We start from the raw sequence: 22,278 nt of genomic DNA on the forward strand, positions 1-22,278 counted from the left end.
GAACTATGAGAACCATGAGAACCAGGTGAACCAGGAGAACCATGAGAACCATGAGAACCAGGAGAACGAGGTGAACCAGGAGTACCAGGAGAGCCAGGAGAACTATGAGAACCAGGAGAACCAGGTGACCAGGTGAGCCAGGAGAACCAGGTGAGCCAGGTGAACCAGGTGAACCAGGTGAGCCAGGAGAACATGGTGAACCGGGAGAACCAGGAGAACCAGGTGAACCAGGTGAAGCAGGAGAACCAGGTGAACCAGGAGAACCAGGTGAACCAGGTGAACCATGGGAACCAGGTGAACCAGGAGAACTAGGAGAGCCACGTGAGCCAGGAGAACCAGGTTAACCATGAGAACCAGGTGAACCAGGAGAACCAGGTGACCCAGGTGAGCCATGAGAACCAGGTGAACCAGGAGAACCAGGTGAACCAGGTGAGCCAGGAGAACTAGGAGAACCAGGTGAACCAGGAGAACCAGGTGAAAAAGGAGATCCAGGAGAACCAGGTGAACCAGGAGAACTGGGAGAACCAGGTGAGCCAGGAGAACCAGGTGAACAAGGATAACCAGGAGATCCAGGAGAACCAGGTGAACCAGGAGAACCATGAGAACACGGTGAACCAGGTAAACCAGGTGAACCAGGAAAACCACAAGAACCAGGAGAAACAGGAGAACTAGGTGAACCAGGAAAACCAGGTGAACCATAAGAACCAGGAGAACCAGGTAAACTAGGAAAACCAAGTGAACCATCAGAACCATCAGAACCAGGAAAACCAGGAGAACCAGGAGAACCAGGAAAACATGGAGAACATTATGAGAACCAGGTGACCCAGGTGAACCAGGTGAACCAGGAGAACCAGGTGAACCAGGTGAAACAGGAGAACCAGGTGAACCAGGTGAACGAGGAGAACCAGGTGAACAAGGAGAACCAGGAGAACCAGGTGAATCAGGTGACCGAGGACAACTAGAAGAACCAGAAGAACCAGAAGAACAAGGAGAACCATGGGAACCCGGAGAACCAGGTGAACCATGACAATCAAGTGAACCAGGTGAACCAGGCGAACAAGGTGAACCAGGTGAGCCATGAGAACCAGGTGAACCAGGAGAACTAAGAGAACCAGAAGAACCAGGTGAGCCAGGAGAACCAAGAAAACCACAAGAACCAGGAGATCCAGGTCAACCAGGAAAACCACAAGAACCAGGTGAACCAGGTGAACAAGGAGAACCAGGTGAACCAGGTGAACCAGGAGAACCAGGAGAACCAGGTGAACCAGGAGAACCAAGAGAAGCAGGTGAACCAGGAGAACCAGGTGAACAAGGTGAACCAGGAGAACCAGGAGAACCAGGTGAGCCAGGAGAACCAGGAGAACCAGGAGAACCAGGTGAACAAGGAGAACCAGGTGAACCAGGTGAACCAGGTGAACCAGGAGAACCAGGTGAACCAGGAGAACAAGGTGAACCAGGTGAACAAGGTGAACTAGGAGAACCAGGAGAACCAGGTGAACCAGGTGAACCAGGAGAACCAGGAGAACCAGAAGAACCAGGTGAACCAGGTGAACCATGAGAACCAGGTGAACCAGGTGAACCAGGAGAACCATGAGAACCGTGAGAACCAGGTGAACCAGGAGAACCAGGTGAACCAGGAGAACCAGGAGAACCATGAGAACCAAGAGAACCAGGAGAACCAGGTGAACCAGGAGAACCATGAGAACCAGGTGAACCAGGTAAAGCAGGCGAACCAGGAGAACCATGAGAACCATGAGAACCAGGTGAACCAAGAGAACCAGGTGAACCAGGTGAACCAGGAGAACCAGGAGAACCAGGTGAACCAAGTGAACCAGGAGAACCATGAGAACCATGAGAACCAGGAAAACGAGGTGAACCAGGAGAACCAGGAGAACTATGAGAACCAGGAGAACCAGGTGACCAGGTGAGCCAGGAGAACCAGGTGAGCCAGGTGAACCAGGTGAAGCAGGGGAAGCAGGTGAGCCAGGAGAACCAGGTGAACCAGGTGAACTAGGAGAACCAGGAGAACCAGGTGAACCAGGTGAACCAGGAGAACCAGGTGAACCAGGAGAACCAGGTGAACCAGGAGAACAAGGTGAACCAGGTGAACAAGGTGAACCAGGAGAACCAGGAGAACCAGGTGAACCAGGTGAACGAGGAGAACCAGGTGAACAAGGAGAACCAGGAGAACCAGGTGACCCAGGACAACTAGAAGAACCAGAAGAACCGGAAGAACAAGGAGAACCATGGGAACCAGGAGAACCAGGTGAACCATGACAATCAAGTGAACCAGGTGAACCAGGCGAACAAGGTGAACCAGGTGAGCCATGAGAACCAGGTGAACCAGGAGAACTAAGAGAACCAGGAGAACCAGGTGAGCCAGGAGAACCAGGAAAACCACAAGAACCAGGAGATCAAGGTCAACCAGGAAAACCACAAGAACCAGGTGAACCAGGTGAACAAGGAGAACCAGGAGATCCAGGTGAACCAGGTGAACCAGGAGAACCAGGTGAACCAGGAGAACCAGGTGAACCAGGAGAACCAGGAGAACCAGGTGAACCAGGAGAACCAGGTGAAATAGGTGAACCAGGAGAACCAGGAGAACCAGGTGAACCAGGAGAACCAGGTGAACAAGGAGAACCAGGTGAACCAGGTGAACCAGGTGAACCAGGAGAACAAGGTGAACCAGGTGAACAAGGTGAACCAGGAGAACCAGGAGAACCAGGTGAACCAGGTGAACCAGGAGAACCAGGAGAACCAGAAGAACCAGGTGAACCAGGTGAACCAGGTGAATCATGAGAACCAGGTGAACCAGGAGAACCATGAGAACCGTGAGAACCAGGTGAACCAGGAGAACCAGGTGAACCAGGAGAACCATGAGAACCATGAGAACCAAGAGAACCAGGAGAACCAGGTGAACCAGGTGAACCAGGAGAACCAGGAGAACCAGGTGAACCAGGAGAACCAGGAGAACCAGGTGAACCAGGAGAACCAGGTGAACAAGGTGAACCAGGAGAACCAGGAGAACCAGGTAAGCCAGGAGAACCAGGAGAACCAGGAGAACCAGGTGAACAAGGAGAGCCAGGTGAACCAGGTGAACCAGGTGAACCAGGAGAACCAGGTGAACCAGGAGAACAAGGTGAACCAGGTGAACAAGGTGAACTAGGAGAACCAGGAGAACCAGGTGAACCAGGTGAACCAGGAGAACCATGAGAACCGTGAGAACCAGGTGAACCAGGAGAACCAGGTGAACCAGGAGAACCATGAGAACCAAGAGAACCAGGAGAACCAGGTGAACCAGGAGAACCATGAGAACCAGGTGAACCAGGTAAAGCAGGCGAACCAGGAGAACCATAAGAACCATGAGAACCAGGTGAACCAAGAGAACCAGGTGAACCAGGTGAACCAGGAGAACCAGGAGAACCAGGTGAACCAAGTGAACCAGGAGAACCATGAGAACCATGAGAACCAGGAAAACGAGGTGAACCAGGAGAACCAGGAGAACTATGAGAACCAGGAGAACCAGGTGACCAGGTGAGCCAGGAGAACCAGGTGAGCCAGGTGAACCAGGTGAAGCAGGTGAAGCAGGTGAGCCAGGAGAACCAGGTGAACCAGGAGAACCAGGAGAACCAGGTGAACCAGGTGAACTAGGAGAACCAGGAGAACCAGGTGAACCAGGTGAACCAGGAGAACCAGGTGAACCAGGAGAACCAGGTGAACCAGGAGAACAAGGTGAACCAGGTGAACAAGGTGAACCAGGAGAACCAGGAGAACCAGGTGAACCAGGTGAACGAGGAGAACCAGGTGAACAAGGAGAACCAGGAGAACCAGGTGACCCAGGACAACTAGAAGAACCAGAAGAACCGGAAGAACAAGGAGAACCATGGGAACCAGGAGAACCAGGTGAACCATGACAATCAAGTGAACCAGGTGAACCAGGCGAACAAGGTGAACCAGGTGAGCCATGAGAACCAGGTGAACCAGGAGAACTAAGAGAACCAGGAGAACCAGGTGAGCCAGGAGAACCAGGAAAACCACAAGAACCAGGAGATCAAGGTCAACCAGGAAAACCACAAGAACCAGGTGAACCAGGTGAACAAGGAGAACCAGGAGATCCAGGTGAACCAGGTGAACCAGGAGAACCAGGTGAACCAGGAGAACCAGGTGAACCAGGAGAACCAGGAGAACCAGGTGAACCAGGAGAACCAGGTGAAATAGGTGAACCAGGAGAACCAGGAGAACCAGGTGAACCAGGAGAACCAGGTGAACAAGGAGAACCAGGTGAACCAGGTGAACCAGGTGAACCAGGAGAACAAGGTGAACCAGGTGAACAAGGTGAACCAGGAGAACCAGGAGAACCAGGTGAACCAGGTGAACCAGGAGAACCAGGAGAACCAGAAGAACCAGGTGAACCAGGTGAACCAGGTGAATCATGAGAACCAGGTGAACCAGGAGAACCATGAGAACCGTGAGAACCAGGTGAACCAGGAGAACCAGGTGAACCAGGAGAACCATGAGAACCATGAGAACCAAGAGAACCAGGAGAACCAGGTGAACCAGGAGAACCATGAGAACCAGGTGAACCAGGTAGAGCAGGCGAACCAGGAGAATCATGAGAACCATGAGAACCAGGTGAACCATGAGAACCAGGTGAACCAGGTGAACCAGGAGAACCAGGAGAACCAGGTGAACCAAGTGAACCAGGAGAACCATAAGAACCATGAGAACCAGGAGAACGAGGTGAACCAGGAGAACCAGGAGAACCAGGAGAACTACGAGAACCAGGAGAACCAGGTGACCAGGTGAGCCAGGAGAACCAGGTGAGCCAGGTGAACCAGGTGAAGCAGGTGAGCCAGGAGAACCAGGTGAACGAGGAGAACCAGGTGAACCAGGTGAACCAGGTGAACCAGGAGAACCAGGTGAACCAGGAGAACCAGGAGAACCAGGTGAACCAGGTGAACCAGGAGAACCAGGTGAACCAGGAGAACCAGGTGAACCAGGAGAACAAGGTGAACCAGGTGAACAAGGTGAACCAGGAGAACCAGGAGAACCAGGTGAACCAGGAGAACTAGGAGAACCAGAAGAACTAGGAGAACCAGGTGAACCAGGTGAACCAGGTGAACCAGGTGAACCATGAGAACCAGGTGAACCAGGTGAACCAGGAGAACCATGAGAACCATGAGAACCAGGTGAACCAGGAGAACCAGGAGAACCAGGAGAACCATGAGAACCATGAGAACCAAGAGAACCAGGAGAACCAGGTGAACCATGAGAACCAGGTGAACCAGGTAAAGCAGGCGAACCAGGAGAACCATGAGAACCAGGTGAACCAGGTGAACCATGAGAACCAGGTGAACCAGGAGAACCAGGAGAACCAGGAGAACCAGGTGAACCAAGTGAACCAGGAGAACCATGAGAACCATGAGAACCAGGAGAACGAGGTGAACCAGGAGAACCAGGAGAACAATGAGAACCAGGAGAACCAGGTGAACCAGGTGAACCAGGAGAACCAGGAGAACCAGAAGAACCAGGTGAACCAGGTGAACCAGGTGAACCATGAGAACCAGGTGAACCAGGAGAACCATGAGAACCGTGAGAACCAGGTGAACCAGGAGAACCATGAGAACCATGAGAACCAAGAGAACCAGGAGAACCAGGAGAACCATGAGAACCAGGTGAACCAGGTAAAGCAGGCGAACCAGGAGAATCATGAGAACCATGAGAACCAGGTGAACCATGAGAACCAGGTGAACCAGGTGAATCAGGAGAACCAGGAGAACCAGGTGAACCAAGTGAACCAGGAGAACCATGAGAACCATGAGAACCAGGAGAACGAGGTGAACCAGGAGAACCAGGAGAACTACGAGAACCAGGAGAACCAGGTGACCAGGTGAGCCAGGAGAACCAGGTGAGCCAGGTGAACCAGGTGAAGCAGGTGAGCCAGGAGAACCAGGAGAACCAGGTGAACCAGGTGAACCAGGAGAACCAGGAGAACCAGGAGAACCAGGTGAACCAGGAGAACCAGGTGAACCAGGAGAACCAGGTGAACCAGGAGAACAAGGTGAACCAGGTGAACAAGGTGAACCAGGAGAACCAGGTGAACCAGGAGAACTAGGAGAACCAGGAGAACTAGGAGAACCAGGTGATCTAGGTGAACCAGGTGAACCAGGTGAACCAGGAGAACCATGAGAACCAGGTGAACCAGGTGAACCAGGAGAACCATGAGAACCATGAGAACCAGGAGAACCAGGAGAACCATGAGAACCATGAGAACCAAGAGAACCAGGAGAACCAGGTGAACCAGGAGAACCATGAGAACCAGGTGAACCAGGTAAAGCAGGCGAACCAGGAGAACCATGAGAACCAGGTGAACCATGAGAACCAGGTGAACCAGGAGAACCAGGAGAACCAGGTGAACCAAGTGAACCAGGAAAACCATGAGAACCAGGAGAACGAGGTGAACCAGGAGAACCAGGAGAACCAGGAGAACTATGAGAACCAGGAGAACCAGGTGACCAGGTGAGCCAGGAGAACCAGGTGAGCCAGGTGAACCAGGTGAAGCAGGTGAGCCAGGAGAACCAGGTGAACCAGGAGAACCAGGAGAACCAGGTGAACCAGGTGAACCAGGTGAACCAGGAGAACCAGGTGAACCAGGAGAACCAGGTGAACCAGGTGAACCATGGGAACCAGGTGAACCAGGAGAACTAGGAGAACCACATGAGCCAGGAGAACAAGGAGAACCAGGTCAACCATGAGAACCAGGTGAACCAGGTGAACCAGGAGAACCAGGTGAGCCATGACAACCAGGTGAACCAGGAGAACCAGGTGAAGCAGGTGAGCCAGGAGAACTAGGAGAACCAGGTGAACCAGGAGAACCAGGTGAACAAGGAGATCCAGGAGAACCAGGTGAACCAGGAGAAGTAGGAGAACCAGGTGAGCCAGGAGAACCAGGAGAACCAGAAGAACCAGGAGAACCAGGAGAACAAGGAGAAGTAGGAGAACCAGGTGAACAAGGATAACCAGGAGAACGAGAAGAACCAGGAGAACCAGGTGAACAAGGAGAACCATGAGAACGAAGAGAATCAGGTAAAGCAGGTGAACCAGGAGAAGTAGGAGAACCAGAAGAACCAGGAGAACCAGGAGAACCAGGAGAACAAGGAGAAGTAGGAGAACCAGGTGAACAAGGATAACCAGGAGAACGAAGAGAACCAGGTAAAGCAGGTGAGCCAGGAGAACCAGGAGAACCAGAAGAACCAGAAGAACCAGGAGAACCAGGTGAACAAGGAGAACCATGAGAACGAAGAGAACCAGGTAAAGCAGGTGAGCCAGGAGAACCAGGAGAACCAGAAGAACCAGGAGAACCAGGAGAACAAGGAGAAGTAGGAGAACCAGGTAAACAAGGATAACCAGGAGAACGAAGAGAACCAGGTAAAGCAGGTGAGCCAGGAGAACCAGGAGAACCAGAAGAACCAGAAGAACCAGGAGAACCAGGTGAACAAGGAGAACCATGAGAACGAAGAGAACCAGGTAAAGCAGGTGAGCCAGGAGAACCAGGAGAACCAGAAGAACCAGGAGAACCAGGAGAACAAGGAGAAGTAGGAGAACCAGGTGAACAAGGATAACCAGGAGAACGAGAAGAACCAGGAGAACCAGGTGAACCAGGAGAACCATGAGAACCAGGTGAACCAGGTAAAGCAGGTGAACCAGGAGAAGTAGGAGAACCAGGTGAACAAGGATAACCAGGAGAACCAGAAGAACCAGGAGAACCAGGTGAACAAGGAGATCCAGGAGAACCAGGAGAACCAGGAGAACCAGGTGAGCCAGGAGAACCAGGTGAACAAGGATAACCAGGAGATCCAGGAGAACCAGGTGAACCAGGAGAACTAGGAGAACCAGGTGAGCCACGAGGACCAGGTGAACCAGGAGAACCATGAGAACACGGTGAACCAGGTAAACCAGGCGAACCAGGAAAACCACAAGAACCAGGAGAACCAGGAGAACTAGGTGAACCAGGAAAACCAGGTGAACCATGAGAACCAGGAGAACCAGGTGAACTAGGAAAACCACGTGAACCATCAGAACCATCAGAACCAGGAGAACCAGGAAAACATGGAGAACATTATGAGAACAAGGTGAGCCAGGTGAACCAGGTGAACCAGGTGACCCAGGAGAACTAGGCAGAGTTTTCATTAAGAAAGTGTACTAGTGACCTTCAAGGAAAAACTGACAAAATGCTTGGGTGTAACCTACAATGGTCTAGTATCCCATCTAGGGGCAGTAGCCACATTCAAGTAATATTACATGAACTCCAATCATACACTGAAACTTAAAGAGATACATGTATGCAGTCTACTTACAAAGGCTAATATTATGAAATCTCTGTACATATACTTCTTAAATGTAAATTGAAATGCAAACTTACCCATACTGACAGAGATCTGTCTCTGCTTCCAATCGCACAACAAGAATATTGCTAGAGACAAAGATAGCAAAGTATTAAAAATGTACAGGTGAGGCGGACACTGACATTAACATTCCTCAAGAAGTTCTATGTTGGAAGTAAGATAAAAAATAAAAGCAGATACATTTGTACCTTAAGCCTGGGGGAGTCCTCACTCATCTTCTTCACAAACAACTTGGGGTTGAATCGCTGTTCAATATTACAAATCATAAAGTAAAGTTAACTTGATTTACATTACTATATATGTGTGTGTAATTGCCTAGAGTAAATAACAAATTAAAGCTTGTGTATTGACCATTAACATTATCCTTCCAGCGGCTGCCACCCTTACCAGTATCCATTATCCCCCCCCCCCCCCAAACATGAAATCCATTCACTTACATTATGGGTACTAAACATACAGATTGAGCCCAATGCAATTTGTTTTGAACCTCTTATAACAAATACTTTTTTGTACATGTACATTTCTGTTAGCTACAGTCAGAATACAAATGTAAAACATCAAAAGGTATAATTAATAATTGAACCAAAATACAGGTACATGATATGTTGTGGATTAATTTAATCTTTGTTTTTAAATTTTTCAAACCAGTTTCATTATTATTTCCCTTTGTTTAAGATTATGATAATGAATAGTGGATTAAGATTAAGATAATAAATATGAGACAAAGAAAAAAAAATTAAAATCAAACTGGTTTGAAAAATTTTAAACTACAGTGTAAAGATCAAATTAAACCACAACATATAATTATAACTGTTGATTTTTTTTAAACCTTACCACACATGTGATTGCTTTCCTGTGTCCAACAAAATCCATTTTCATTTTCCAACCATCCCTCTCCAGGATTTTTGCCACAGGACCAGAATTATTCATGGCATGTGCCGACACCACATAGTGACCATCTGGAGACCAGCTGAGCCGCAGGACATGTGTTGTGCCACTGCATTCGGCAAAGGGTTCACTTACGACACTCTCTTGCTGCCAATCAGATGTGCGCCACACCCGCAAGGTCTTGTCATCTGACTGAGATGCCAGATATTTACCAACTGGGTCCCATGTGACACCTTTAACCATTCCACTGTGTCCCTTCAATACAGCCACAATATCTGAAAGAATCGTATGTAAAGGTACATGTAAGGTAGGAACCGACTTGACCACAGCCTGTATGGGCCGCTATCCCGGTTTCTGTAGCATGAAGCATTTAGGAGTATTTCTACCCCCCCCCCCCCCCCCGGATGGTCCATCGCAGGGTTACCCCCCATTATTTTACAGCTTGAGAGAGGGTGAGAGTAGAATGTCTTGCCCATGAAAACAACACAATGACCCAGGCCAGACTCAAACCCGGCCCCTCAATCCAGGTAGCCCTGGATGTAAAAGTCTGTTTCTATCCTACTGTTGCAATCAGATGAGCCAGATGGCACATCATTGATGACATGCAAACCAAGTTTCTAAGTAGTTAGAAATGAAGAACAGTGAGACATTGTAAAGTGTAGAAGTGGAAATTTTGATTAGTTTTAGCCACTAACATGGTCACAAACCTGGGAACCTTTGGGCATTCCATATTGTGATTGTGTTGTCAACACTTCCTGATGCAAGAAAGCTATCATCTGGTGACCAGGCCAGGTCCAACACATCTAACACCAAATGAAACAACGTAAATACCGTATTTATTCAATTAAGCGCCCTGGGCGGTTATTCAATTTTTGGACCTTGAGAGTGGGCACTTATTCAAGGTGGGCGCTTATTCGAGGCTGGGCGCTTATTAAATTTCCACGATTTTCAGTAATAGTAAGTTTATTTTTGTAACAAAACAATAACAAATAACACAACGAAAAGGTGTACCAAAGCAGAATTTTAACTGTTTATTGAAAGTTTCTGTAAAATACTAAGAAAACTCGGTCATGGGAAAGCCTTTTTTAAAGTACTTAGTCAATTTCAATAATCAATACTCCCTTTGTGCACTTTGTTTTTTGTTTTTTTGTGGGGGGGGGTGGGGGGGGGGGGTGGGCGCTTATTCGAGGCTCCAGGCGCTTATTAACTTTTTCTACCTTCAAGGTGGGCGCTTATTCGAGGTTGGGCGCTTAATCGAATAAATACGGTACATGGAAATAAATTAATGCACTTCAAATAATGAGGAATGAAACCAAAATCAACAAAAAACCTACTGTAATGATACAAGTAGCATAAAAACAACATGCCGAATTAGACTAAGCTATTTACTACTTTTCATAATAATTGTAAAAATCTTATAAGATTGTAAAATTATATTCTATTAAATTATAAAATTATTGTAAATACATGTGATCTCAAATTGAACTCACCTCCTTGGTGACCTCCTAATGTGTAAACACATCTCCACTGCTCTACATTCAATTTGCCACTGTTCCCACCAAACGTTGCTGTTGGACCTAAATGCCTTTAGAACAAACATTTGGTCAAATTGGAAAATATTCAATTTGAAAAGCTGTTCTTTAAATTCATTTATAACTGATATTACAGTGGAACCCTGATATAACGATCCTCTGTATAACCATATTCCCGGTATAATGATGAATATTCTATCCGACTATGCCCCGGCAAAAGTTACAGTAAAGTGTATGGTTCAGAACCCTGATATAACGATCTTCAATATAACGATATTCCCGATATAACAATGAGAATTTAGCGGACCTAACGTAAAATCTTTCCCGATATAATGATATTATCAGTACTCAGTCACAATACAAACAAAAGATTGAATTTAACACACTGTCTAACACTACAGTAATCAAGTAATCTCTACAATTTCTGTCAACAGCTTTGTACAATATACGAAAATGGTACTGTGTTCTAAGCCTCTTTATCATCTTAATCCTCTTTATCCTTTATAATAATAATAATAATAATAATAATAATAATAATAATAATAATACTTTATTCAAAACACACAAAAGGTATCACACAAGTGGTATCTGAAAAGGCGGACCATGAGGTCATCCCTATTTAGGTCCCCTAAAAAACTATTACATAAATAATTAACAATCTAAAAGTTAAAATCTAAAATATCTATAATATCTGGTACTGTGGCATATAATTTATGAATGTTCATCCACTTTTTAAGGTTTGATTTATAAATATTTACATTAATGTCGTGTCCGAACAAATAGTTTGGCAAATTGTTCCATTCCTTAATAATTCTAACAAAGAAGGAATACTTGAATGCGTTAATTCTAACTTGCTGATTTCGTTTGGATCTTAAACGGATGATTAGCTCTAGTGCTTTTACTTCTACAACACTCGAAATAATCGTTAAAGTCAAGACCATTTAATCCGAACACTGTTTTATAACATTCTACTAAGGACAGGTACTCTCGTCGATGCTGAAGTGAGTTCCAGTTTAGTAGTTTGCGTCGTTCTTCGTATGGCATCTAGCGGGGTTTTTGCCCAAGAGCAATTCTTGATGCTCTTCGTTGTACTTTTTCAATAGCTAGTATATCTTTAACTAGATGTGGTGACCATACAGGACATGCGTATTCTAGGATCGGTCTCACCAATGACTTGTAAAGCATGGAAACAATTTCTTTGTTCTTATTCCCAACTGTACGCTCCTCTTCGTCATTCAATCAATCTCTTAGTTTCAGTAACTTTTACTAGGTTTACCCCGATATAACAATATTTTAAGTTATTTTGAGGCCATATCGTTATATCGGGAGTTTCAATATAATGGTTCCTTGATATAACAATATAACTTTACTGCTCCCTTGGCATATAGTTATATTGGGGTTCCACTGTATTAATTATAAAATTGATACCCATAATAATTGGTAAACACTTAAACTTGCTGGCTATGCTTGGTGGTTTGCTCCATGTAAATTACCTTAAGGAATCATACGTAGGTCTCGACCATTTCTCTATTTCTTAAGTTAAACTCTATTTTAGTACTTTGTTTTTAGTCATTTTAATTGTATAATATAATGAGGGCCACTAGTTTCTCAGTTTTTAACTGTAAAGTGTTTTTACCCTCGTTAAATAAAGTTAAAAAATAAAAAATAAAAAAAAATACGTACATGCACATTTATCTTTTTCAAATCAGTTAACTCTCATAACAGTGTACATTGGTTGTACATAGTTTCTTACCTTGCCATTTGCCAAATCATAATGAGTTTGTCATCTCCACCAGTAGCAAGATATTTGCCACTGCAGGACCAGCGGACACAGTTCACACATGCTGAGAAATGGAAAAGTTCAAGAAAATTAACATACAAATTAAACCGTAAGGCTGTAGGTGTATATACATACCTGTAATAGGCCTATATCACGGTTTCGACGCCATCTTGACGAGTAGGCAAATGTTATAGACAAATGAATGGGATATTAAAAATGTAACTGAACGCTTTCTAGCCCAGCTACATCCTTCAAACTTGACAAATAAAAACTTTTGCCTAGTATCTTAACTTTGCAATTCATAAGTTGCCCAAAAATCAATTTTTGTTAAAGATATTTGCCGTCAGATTCCCATACAAACATTGTAATTTCTACCCGCTTTGCCTACTCATCAAGATGACGTCGAAAACCGTGATAAGGCCTATTACACTTCTACAACTGTACTTCTGTCTGATGAACACAAGATGAACTGTAAACCAGTTGTGGTTGGCAGACAAAGAAAAGAAAAAAAACAAATGTACAGTACATGTATTATTATGCAAATTGGCATTAATCTCCTATAAGTACATTTGGGTAGATATTATCTCTCACACAGTGTTAATCTATAGTCCAAGCGACAACTCAAAAGAAGAACTGTACTGTTCCAGTTGTATTCTGCTACAGCTGTATAGTGTATGAGAAACTCATCTAAAGCCAGGACATTTAGCAAACTCTTCTGACTAGTTTAATTTGTCAAAACAACATGGCGTCCTGAGCATGAGATTGACCACACTCTACATCATGTAGGAATAATGAAATGTCAATGGTTTGGTCCATCATGTACATGTATAAGCAATGAACAGTCTGTCACAAACCTCAGCCTCAACGATAAATAGAACACACTCACTCATTCAATCCTCTTCCTGCCCTTGGGCACATAAGGCCGTTTAATACAACACAACAAAGAACATTATACCGGTAATTAATAAAGAACAAAGTAAAATATAACTCACCAAGATGGTTGTCCATTTGACACAATAACTTTGGAACATTTTCATTCATTTCATCTTCCTCATTTTTAACAGGTGCCATGTTCCAGATTGTAACCTTCCCTGAGTCATCTCCTGCCACATTCATGATAATAATAATAATAATAAAAAAGCAATAGAAATGTTTTTCTTCTTTTGAAATTTCATTTATAAATTCAAAGCTTCAAATCATACATGCACAAACTACTATCAGCACTACATGTAGTACCAGTGCTAGGTACTAGTGTATACATAAAAAAGACCCTGTCAGGATAGCTTAAAGGGACGAAGATACATACATGCATGTGACATTTACTGTAATGAACATTTATGTTCATTACACTAATGACAAGGAAAATATTTACCCTTCCATTAAAACCCACAAACTTGTCCCTTCACATAACTATCACAGAGAGGCTAAATATTGTTCTGACGATTCTTCTTTTTAGGAGAGATAAGACTGACATTACTAAACTTGTTTTGAAATCTGGCAGAGTACATGTATGTTAAACTTTATATTCTGTTTCCTAATTACCATGAACAGATATTCACCCGACCCAATGCAATAAATGGTGAAAACAATAACAGAAGTGTGCAAGGCATAACAGTATTTAAGAGCATGTTGAAAACATAAAGTATTTATCATATAAGCGTATGCACTGTATAGCATTTATCATTGCTTCATGTAAAGGTTTTATAAAGAGAACACTGCATACACCCACCTTGACCACCAATAACAAAACGTGATCCATCAGGATGAATGTCAATAGAAAAGAGAGGTCTCCCTAAGAAAACCGTTACCATTGTCATTGAAAGTTTGAATAGACAAAATAAATAATAATCTGAAAATTAAAACGCATGCAATACATAATACAATACAAAAATCGGTTAAAATAATTAGTATATAAACCATTAATTATATGCTTACCGCAGGTCTATGAGGAATGTAAGTGAAATTTATTTTGCAGTTAGTTATGAAGTAACTTAAACGAGATTTGTAAAACAGCTGAATTCGAATTCGCAGCTGAATTAAGGAAAACTTGATCGAAATCGAACACAAGCATTTTTGTGAAATTAATTTCGAGCAGAGGACATTAAAAAAGGTATTAAACTTAATTTAAAAAAAGCAAGCTATTAAATCTGCAGCAACGCATAGCACAGCTGTATAAACCATACACCAATGTACAAATTATCACATTTTCATTTTACAACGATGCAGCTAGCAACAACTTTTAACTGCTTAGTGCTAGCCCACGCTGTGCAATGTTAACATCAAACAATGATTGCCATTATTAGCCTTGGAAAAACGTACCTTCATGTGAAACCCAGTTCGGTTTTAGCAGTCTCATCGTGGCAAGAATCAAGGCGAAGGTTGTCAAATTTTCAGACTAAACTTGCACGCCGCCATCTTTGATACTTATCATTCATGGTGGATACCGCTGGTGACACCGCTGTCACTTGTGCCCAGATTACCTGACCGCGGTTTTAGGAGCCGACGCCACTGAAAATTTCTGAATCGGCCAAAATATTAGCTGAAAAATACTCCAAATTGTTTTAAAATACCACCTGACCATTATACCTCACTATCCAGGTTATTTTCAGTGAAATGCCATATTCTTTCGATAATCTTGTTAAGATAACTACAGTTAAAAAAACACAATTCCAAGTTTCAATTGTTCCACCGAGTTCGCGTAACATCTTCGTAGTTCAGAATTTCAGTCATTTCTTTCCTCTTGAGCGTCATTATCTCGGACAATATTTGGCGTATTATTATCAAATCATACATATTTTTAATTATCAAGCCTGAGAGAAATCAAACTTGGTGCGCCATTAGATAAATATTTTCATATATATTAGTCATCACACGATGACGAGAATTTATCTTTTCTGATTGGATGAGCACCAGTCCGCACTGAATAAACACCTGTTAACTTATGTTCACAAATTTTCACAAGAATGTCAACAGGGCCATATTTTGCGAGTTTTAATTATCGTTATCGCAGGAAAAAATGGTCTCCAATAATAAGGCGAAAATAAGGCCCGGTTCAGACGCCGATCTTTTCATGAGCCGAACTTAATTCCTTGAATTAAGTACATGAAAAGATCGGCGTCTGAATCAAATTAGAACGGCTATTTCAATTTGGAACGGCTCACCCGTTCTTCCCGCCTGGCTTGGCCGAGAATTTCGCCTGTGGAACGCCTTTGGAACGGCTTTGATTCAGACGCCGTACTTTTCATGTGCCGATCCTAATTCATAAATTATCATAATGTATTTTGACAACTTTGACTGTTTTCATTGGAACTGTATTAGGAACGGCCTCGGAACGGCCAAAAAGTACGGCGTCTGAATCAAAAGGCGTACTTTTGTCAATTTGGGTCGGTCCAAATTCGAATTGAGTTCGGCTCATGAAAAGTACGGCGTCTGAACCGGGCCTAAGTCTTCGCCTAATGGTCATTTAAAACAATCTGCCGTCCTTGGCATTTAAAGTTTTCGATCAGAAAAGTGTATATTAAATAAAAACAGGTATGGTTTCTACATTAATCATAAATTGAGTAAAAAGGAGAGAGGAAGTATGTCTAGAAATAGATGTCTAATATCACAGAATGAAAAGAATTTTTTTATATATATTCCAGGGCTGCAAACTTCAATTTATTGACTCGCCTCCTCGCTGATATCACAATTATGTTAATTTTGTTTGTATGATAGGGTATTAAAATTCACCTTTTTTAAATTCTGCGGCACCTTTACACTGAAATTTATCGTGAATATTAATTTTCGGAATTTTATTTAATCACAAAAATGAGGCCTTAATTATAAAGACATCTCACACAGTGGTTTTACAGTTTATTATTCTTTCATTTGACCAAATATGGTCAAGAGAACGCGTAAAATAATTATGATAAAGAAATAAATGGTATTGCACTCTAGTATTCTGTATTTCACTATACTGACTATAGTGCCCCATTTTGGAACTTACAACAAGAAAAGGTAGTAGAATACTAAATCACTTTGCCCGAAAGTTCAAAAGAGCTCACTTAAAATATCCCTGCGTATTATCTGTAAGACCATCGAATAAGATGTATATAATTTTATACAGACTAGACATCTGTTTTGCCAGGGGATAAACACTGGAATAAAAAATGAACAATTGTCAGAAAATTGACTTGTCGTAATATCTATGCAGTATCTGTACCGAAATCATCTTTTAGTGTAGGAAGCAGTTATTAAAATTTTTATTAGAAAAGTTTGGAACGGTCACGCCTTATTTTGACTTCCGAAAAACGCAAGATGGTTTTTTTTTTCCTTTTACAAAAACGCTCGTACATCTCGCATTCAAGTGAATTATTTATTGGAATGGTGTAAGAATATCATACCTGAAAAAATCATCGGTTTATAAAGAAATTGGCTGGATTGCCCGATTTTAAGCTGTTTACCCCCCTAAGCCTTAGAAGCGTCGAGTTTAATATGGCAACTATCAGTTTGTGAAAACGATTGACAGTAAGGTATATGAAGCGAACGAGTGACAGATGACAAGACTCAAACTTCAAAAATTTAAATTACGTTGTACTGCTTTGAAATATAGTTCTTTTTCGATATATAACAAAAATAGAATTAAAACCTTGCCAAACGACTAAAAGAAACCGCATAAACTTCTTCTTCATTTTACAGGGCCGCGTTGGGGGTGTCTAATATAAAATGTACGCCATATTAATATTGTTGAAGTGTACAAGGCAGCCGGTTTCCGTTGCAGAAAGCAAGAGTATAAACTGGAATCCCAATTTTTCGAGCCTCCAAGAAAAACGAAAATTCGTTCGAGAAACCGGGGCTTAGAATTGCAGTGTTTGGCTGAGCAAAGTTGGTTCGAGTTATCGGAAGGTTCGAGAAATCGCGAAGGGTTCCCATTCGAGAAATCGGGATTCTACTGTATTTCCGGCTTTTCCTCCTTGATAGAATTATAATGTATTGGAGGCTAGATATCTCCAGATAGAGAGTGGCACTGTGCGCCAGGCGATTAAAGGGTCTTGCTCAAAAACACATAACAATGATCCCGGTCAGGGCTAAAAAAACGTAAATCTTAATTTCAAACCGAGTCGAGCGCACTTAACTTTAGGCCGCTATGCCTCCCGCTGGATTTTAAACAAGCCCATATTTTGTCTATTACCCCCTAGGTTGCTGCAGTATAAAGACATAAAATACTCGTCTGGTGCAATAAAATGTTAAAAGAACTAGAAAGAAGATTAAGGGTGTAGAGTAATGTATTGCTTTTGTAAGTAAACGACGAAAAAAAGCGAGGGCGTTAAAAGCGCCTACTTAAAAAATTAATAGCATGGTTGTTAGAGGCTGAATTGTTGACACCTTTACTTGTTTGGTGTGCTTAAGTAAGCTTAAACAAGCTAATTTATCTTTCAAAGAAGTATACATTGCTACTTATCTTAAACTCTGGGTAGAAAGAGGAATCGTACGATAAAAGCTAGGGACCTAAAACACAACACAATGATCTCGGCCTGAGTTCCGGCGTTCCTGTTAGTTTTGGCAAAACAGGAACTCCGAAACTTAATCCGAAGACCTACGCAGTAGCCACGGCCACCGAGCTTCCCGCTGAATCTTAAATAAACTTTTATTATTTTATGTCTTTGAACCCCTGGGATGCCTAAGTGTTTTTAATAGTTCATTACGGTCATAATATTTTCACCTAGTGCAGTGCAAATGTTAAAAGAGAACGAGAAAGTTAGAGGAAAAACGAATAACAATTTACGAGGACGAAAACATGGCGCACATGTCGAAAAGCCGTTAGCCGACAAGAGTCTTGAGTAGCGCTGAATAAAGTGTCACTTGTATATTTGCATGTAAATTAATAAATGTGTTTATATTTGAATACTGAGTTCAATTAAACAAGCTAATTTACCTTTAAAAGAAGTCTTTCAACTCCTTTTTAATTACACGCCTTTTAAACAGGTGATACTAGTAAAGAAATAATAATTATTTGTCAATGCGCTTTCATCATCTCGCTTCGCAATTCGTTAGCTGACAAGTTAAACATCTATATAACACACTTAAACACATCTCCGTGTCTCAATTTGGTATAGTCAGCTTCGACTCAACATGGAAAACCGTGTGATTATATGTGTCGCAGTCTTTGTTGCTGTGGTCGTTATTAGCAGCGTGACGGCAATGCCTACAGTCGACAACTGGCCATCGAATCAAAACTTCGAAGAAGGTAAGTTTTGTTATCTTTTCTTCTTGAAGTCAGAAGTTCACTTGGCTTCATAACAACGTCAAACCAATCTTTTCAGACGCAGCTTTAAAGTCTTTTAAAGGTACAAGTTGAATTATCATAACAAATTAATAAGCAAAACGTGAAAACTCAGTAAAGCCTTCACCAGAATGAAAACATACGTTTAAGCTGAAACATATGTCGATATCGGAGGCGCGTTTTTGAAGAGAAAGAGTAAACTTATGTCATATACGATTCTACTTTAAAGGAGTAGATATTCAGTTGTTTTTTCTTATGTGAATCACAATTTTGAACATTAAGGGATATAACTTTTCGTTATAGACTACGGAAAAACGCATTTTTTAAAAAAATTAAAAACTACAAATAAATTGCATGTTGAGGCTTGAAGACCGATGTTTAATTGATAAGAGACGTTCTAAAATGTGCTACCTTTACAAATGTCAAGACCGAATTAATTGCAACGATAACAAATTCAATAGACAGCGTGAACTGCTTATCATCACCGAAGGAATTAAAGGCACATTTTTTTTTCACTCTTTACTAATCCATCGCTTAATCCACATTTTATTTTATTTTACTTTTTTTCAGGGGAGAACTTAGCTCTTACGAAGCGAGGTAACGAATGGATTCCACTTCAGTTATAATTTACTTCAAAGCGTAATTTGCTAAGTTAACAGATGTTTTCAAGGCCTATATATGGCAATTAAAACTTACGTAAAATTAAAAGTCCCACTATAAGCCCTCCCCCTTTTTCTAAAAAGAACCCGTCTAGAACTTCAATTTGAAACTTTAGTTGATTTGAGCCATTGATAAAAGGAACATCGTCAATAGAAGTAATTTCTTTGCAAACACTAAGTTTCATAGCGAGAATTTGGCAAAAATTTATAAAATAAACTTAACTTGGCCGTGACACAGTCCCTTTAATTATATAAATATAATAAATAATGAACAAAAGGTCAGTGGTGGGAGGGAGGGAGTGGGGAGGGGGAGATAGGTTAATCTAGTGGTTATTGCGTTTCATTCCTGACTAAGAGCCCGGGTTCAAACTCTGGGAGGGTCCTTTTTTGTGCGATCTAGGGTAAGACAAATGACTCTTACAGCCTACTTATCTTCCGCCCGAGAATAAATGAACTGTGAAAGAACTGTTAAGAAGCAGTGGACAAGCACGGATCGATATCTCATACAGAAGACGTGGTTGTGTTAAACTCGTAGCCACTTCATGCTGCAGAGATTGGATTTAAGTGCATGGTGACCTTTATTGAATTAATATTGTTTTTTTATGATGATAGGACTGACGCATATATATTTTTATTTTTTCAACAAATTCATTTGCAGGCTGCAGGGATCGTTATCGCATGTGTAGCAAAGCGAGATACAGAAACATATGCCATAACAGGGGAAGCGCGAGCTTTGCTTTTGTTCGAACTCGATGCCCCAAGACCTGCGGGAGTTGCCGCTAAGGTGAGTGAATAAAAAACAATTAAGACTTAAGCAGTATTTAGTTGCGTACAGTGGCTTTCAACGTACACTTGTTTCCTCTTTACACCAATACGCAATTTGCATTTGCACGACCCCACCATATGGTACAAATCTGTGCCATGCTGGGCGGCAATTCTCACTGTGAGACATGCAAAGAAACGAAACTCAAGCTTGATTGGTGTTGGTTTCTTAATTTGTGTTAGCCGAGAGACTGCTGTATTTTTTTTCGGCCTGGCGCGGCTGATTTTGTTCCATGTGACCGGGTTACGCATAAGGCCTATAGCTTGAGTACATGCCCACATTCCTCTCTCCAACGGAAGAAACGTCTAAGGTCTCAACGGAAAAATTCCAAACAGATGACAAAAAGGCGTAGCTTCAGGGCCGTAACCAGACCTTTGGCATAGACGAGGCAAGATCTGGCTAGAAGATTCTGGGGGCATGGCCTCCAGAAAATTTGGAAATCTAAAAGTTCTGAAACTCTTTCTTGGACATTTTCAGTTCATGGTGCATTTCTTGCAAAAAATACTCTTGTTCAACTGGGGATTATTTTCACAACTTAACATACCTTTTTAATTTTGGGTTAAGATCTAGACGAGGCAAGTGCCTCGTCTTGCCTCTAGCTACTTACGGTCCTGAGCTTGACCTACCTAGCTTCACCTAAATAGTGTCTGATTGACCTGATTGGCCGTTTCGCCGTTTGAGCTTGGTCGGTAAAAAGTTAGAATTAGAAATTTTAGTTTTTTGTTATTTTTCGCTTTACTCTTGACGAACTGAGGGAAGGAGGTACTGTTCGTAGTCTCCAGTCATGTTGGATGAAGACTATTCACAGTTCTCTAATTTCTCGAATCTTTCTACAATCATATCGTTGAACGCGGTGCGGGACTCGGAAAAGAATTGCGAGAGAACTTGCGTCGGTTGGCAGGAAGCGAGAAAAATAAATCCACTTTCCAGTTCTCAAGATGCAGACAGCTGCTGTATTTTTCTTTCCTTCGCTTGCTTCACTCTTGCTATTTCTCTGGCGTTCTTTTGCGTTGAAAAATAGAAAGACTGTGAACAGCCAATGTTAAATGCAGTTTAAGTCACGTCTTTGATAAACTTATTAGGAATATAGAGTACCCGTAAATTAAAGTCATAGCAAAATCTTAAGCCTTAAGAAAACAGAGCTGACTTTTATTAACATATTTTTAATATGAACAGAGGCTCCCTTCATACGAAGTTTCAGACGTATACACTTTTCTGTTTTCCAAGTTACAGTTAACTAAAAATGGCTTTACGGGCCCGAAAAGTTTCTGGGACTTTCAAGAAACGGGCCCAAGCCTAATTGAAAACTTATTGCTCGCTCTCTGGTATATTTTTTAAGCAAAGCGCCGTTTTATAAAAAAAAAAAACATGTACTGACTGACCTGATAACTTCGTTAATTAAATTTTCTTGTCTTATTTTTTGCAGATGGAATTATGCCCATTTGAAGAGATATGAAAGTCGAGGTCTCCCTTCACATGGCTAGTAGATAATATTCTCATCACACAGATTGCACTCGCAAAATTACTTGTAGATCACTCAGGTTCTTGAAAACCGAATGGAATAAAAATAAACAATATGTAAAAGAACTGACTCCAGTTATACAATATTGAGCGCAAAATTGAAAACTTCTGCTGTGTCTTTTGAATAATTATTTGTAATATTTACAAGTCACATAGCTCACTGGTATTGGTCGGTTGTAAATCTAGGGTGAAATTCGACACAACGCAAACTTACAAATTGAAGCTGCTTCGACACTTTTCCCAAGCCGATCTCGTCTATATTCTCCGGCCAGTATTTATACATATTTAGTTTAAGAACATCATGACGTGCTTTGAACAAAGAAACCTGAAATTGCTTTCGAGATGAGTAGCGTCTGTCTCGTCCCGCATTGGACGCTTGCTCGAAATGTGAAGTAAGCGGAAAAATTG

At 42.3% G+C, this 22,278-nt stretch overlaps 1 protein-coding gene and 1 long non-coding RNA gene across 2 annotated transcripts in view; one reads left to right on the forward strand and one right to left on the reverse strand.

Annotated features, from left to right (window-relative positions):
• The window catches only part of LOC144646394 (protein HIRA-like), a 37,440-nt gene extending 22,201 nt beyond the window's left edge, over positions 1–15,239 (reverse strand). The window contains exons 1-9 of the mRNA XM_078505959.1: positions 14,925–15,239; positions 14,335–14,397; positions 13,598–13,708; positions 12,579–12,669; positions 10,784–10,878; positions 10,001–10,096; positions 9,240–9,568; positions 8,594–8,650; positions 8,423–8,473 (exon numbers count right to left, since the gene is read on the reverse strand). Coding sequence (XP_078362085.1) covers positions 8,423–8,473; positions 8,594–8,650; positions 9,240–9,568; positions 10,001–10,096; positions 10,784–10,878; positions 12,579–12,669; positions 13,598–13,708; positions 14,335–14,397; positions 14,925–14,961 — 930 coding nt within the window. The 5' untranslated portion in view covers positions 14,962–15,239. The remainder of the gene's footprint in view (positions 1–8,422; positions 8,474–8,593; positions 8,651–9,239; positions 9,569–10,000; positions 10,097–10,783; positions 10,879–12,578; positions 12,670–13,597; positions 13,709–14,334; positions 14,398–14,924) is intronic.
• Positions 15,240–18,600: 3,361 nt separating this feature from the next.
• On the forward strand, positions 18,601–21,936 carry LOC144645619 (uncharacterized). Its single transcript, XR_013569310.1, has 4 exons — positions 18,601–18,831; positions 19,438–19,464; positions 20,185–20,310; positions 21,776–21,936. It is a non-coding gene; the product is annotated as an uncharacterized LOC144645619 (long non-coding RNA).
• Positions 21,937–22,278: the final 342 nt, after the last annotated feature.

This window comes from Oculina patagonica, chromosome 3, assembly GCF_052425735.1.
Source record: "Oculina patagonica isolate OP01 chromosome 3, crgOcupat, whole genome shotgun sequence".
NCBI lineage: Eukaryota > Metazoa > Cnidaria > Anthozoa > Scleractinia > Oculinidae > Oculina > Oculina patagonica.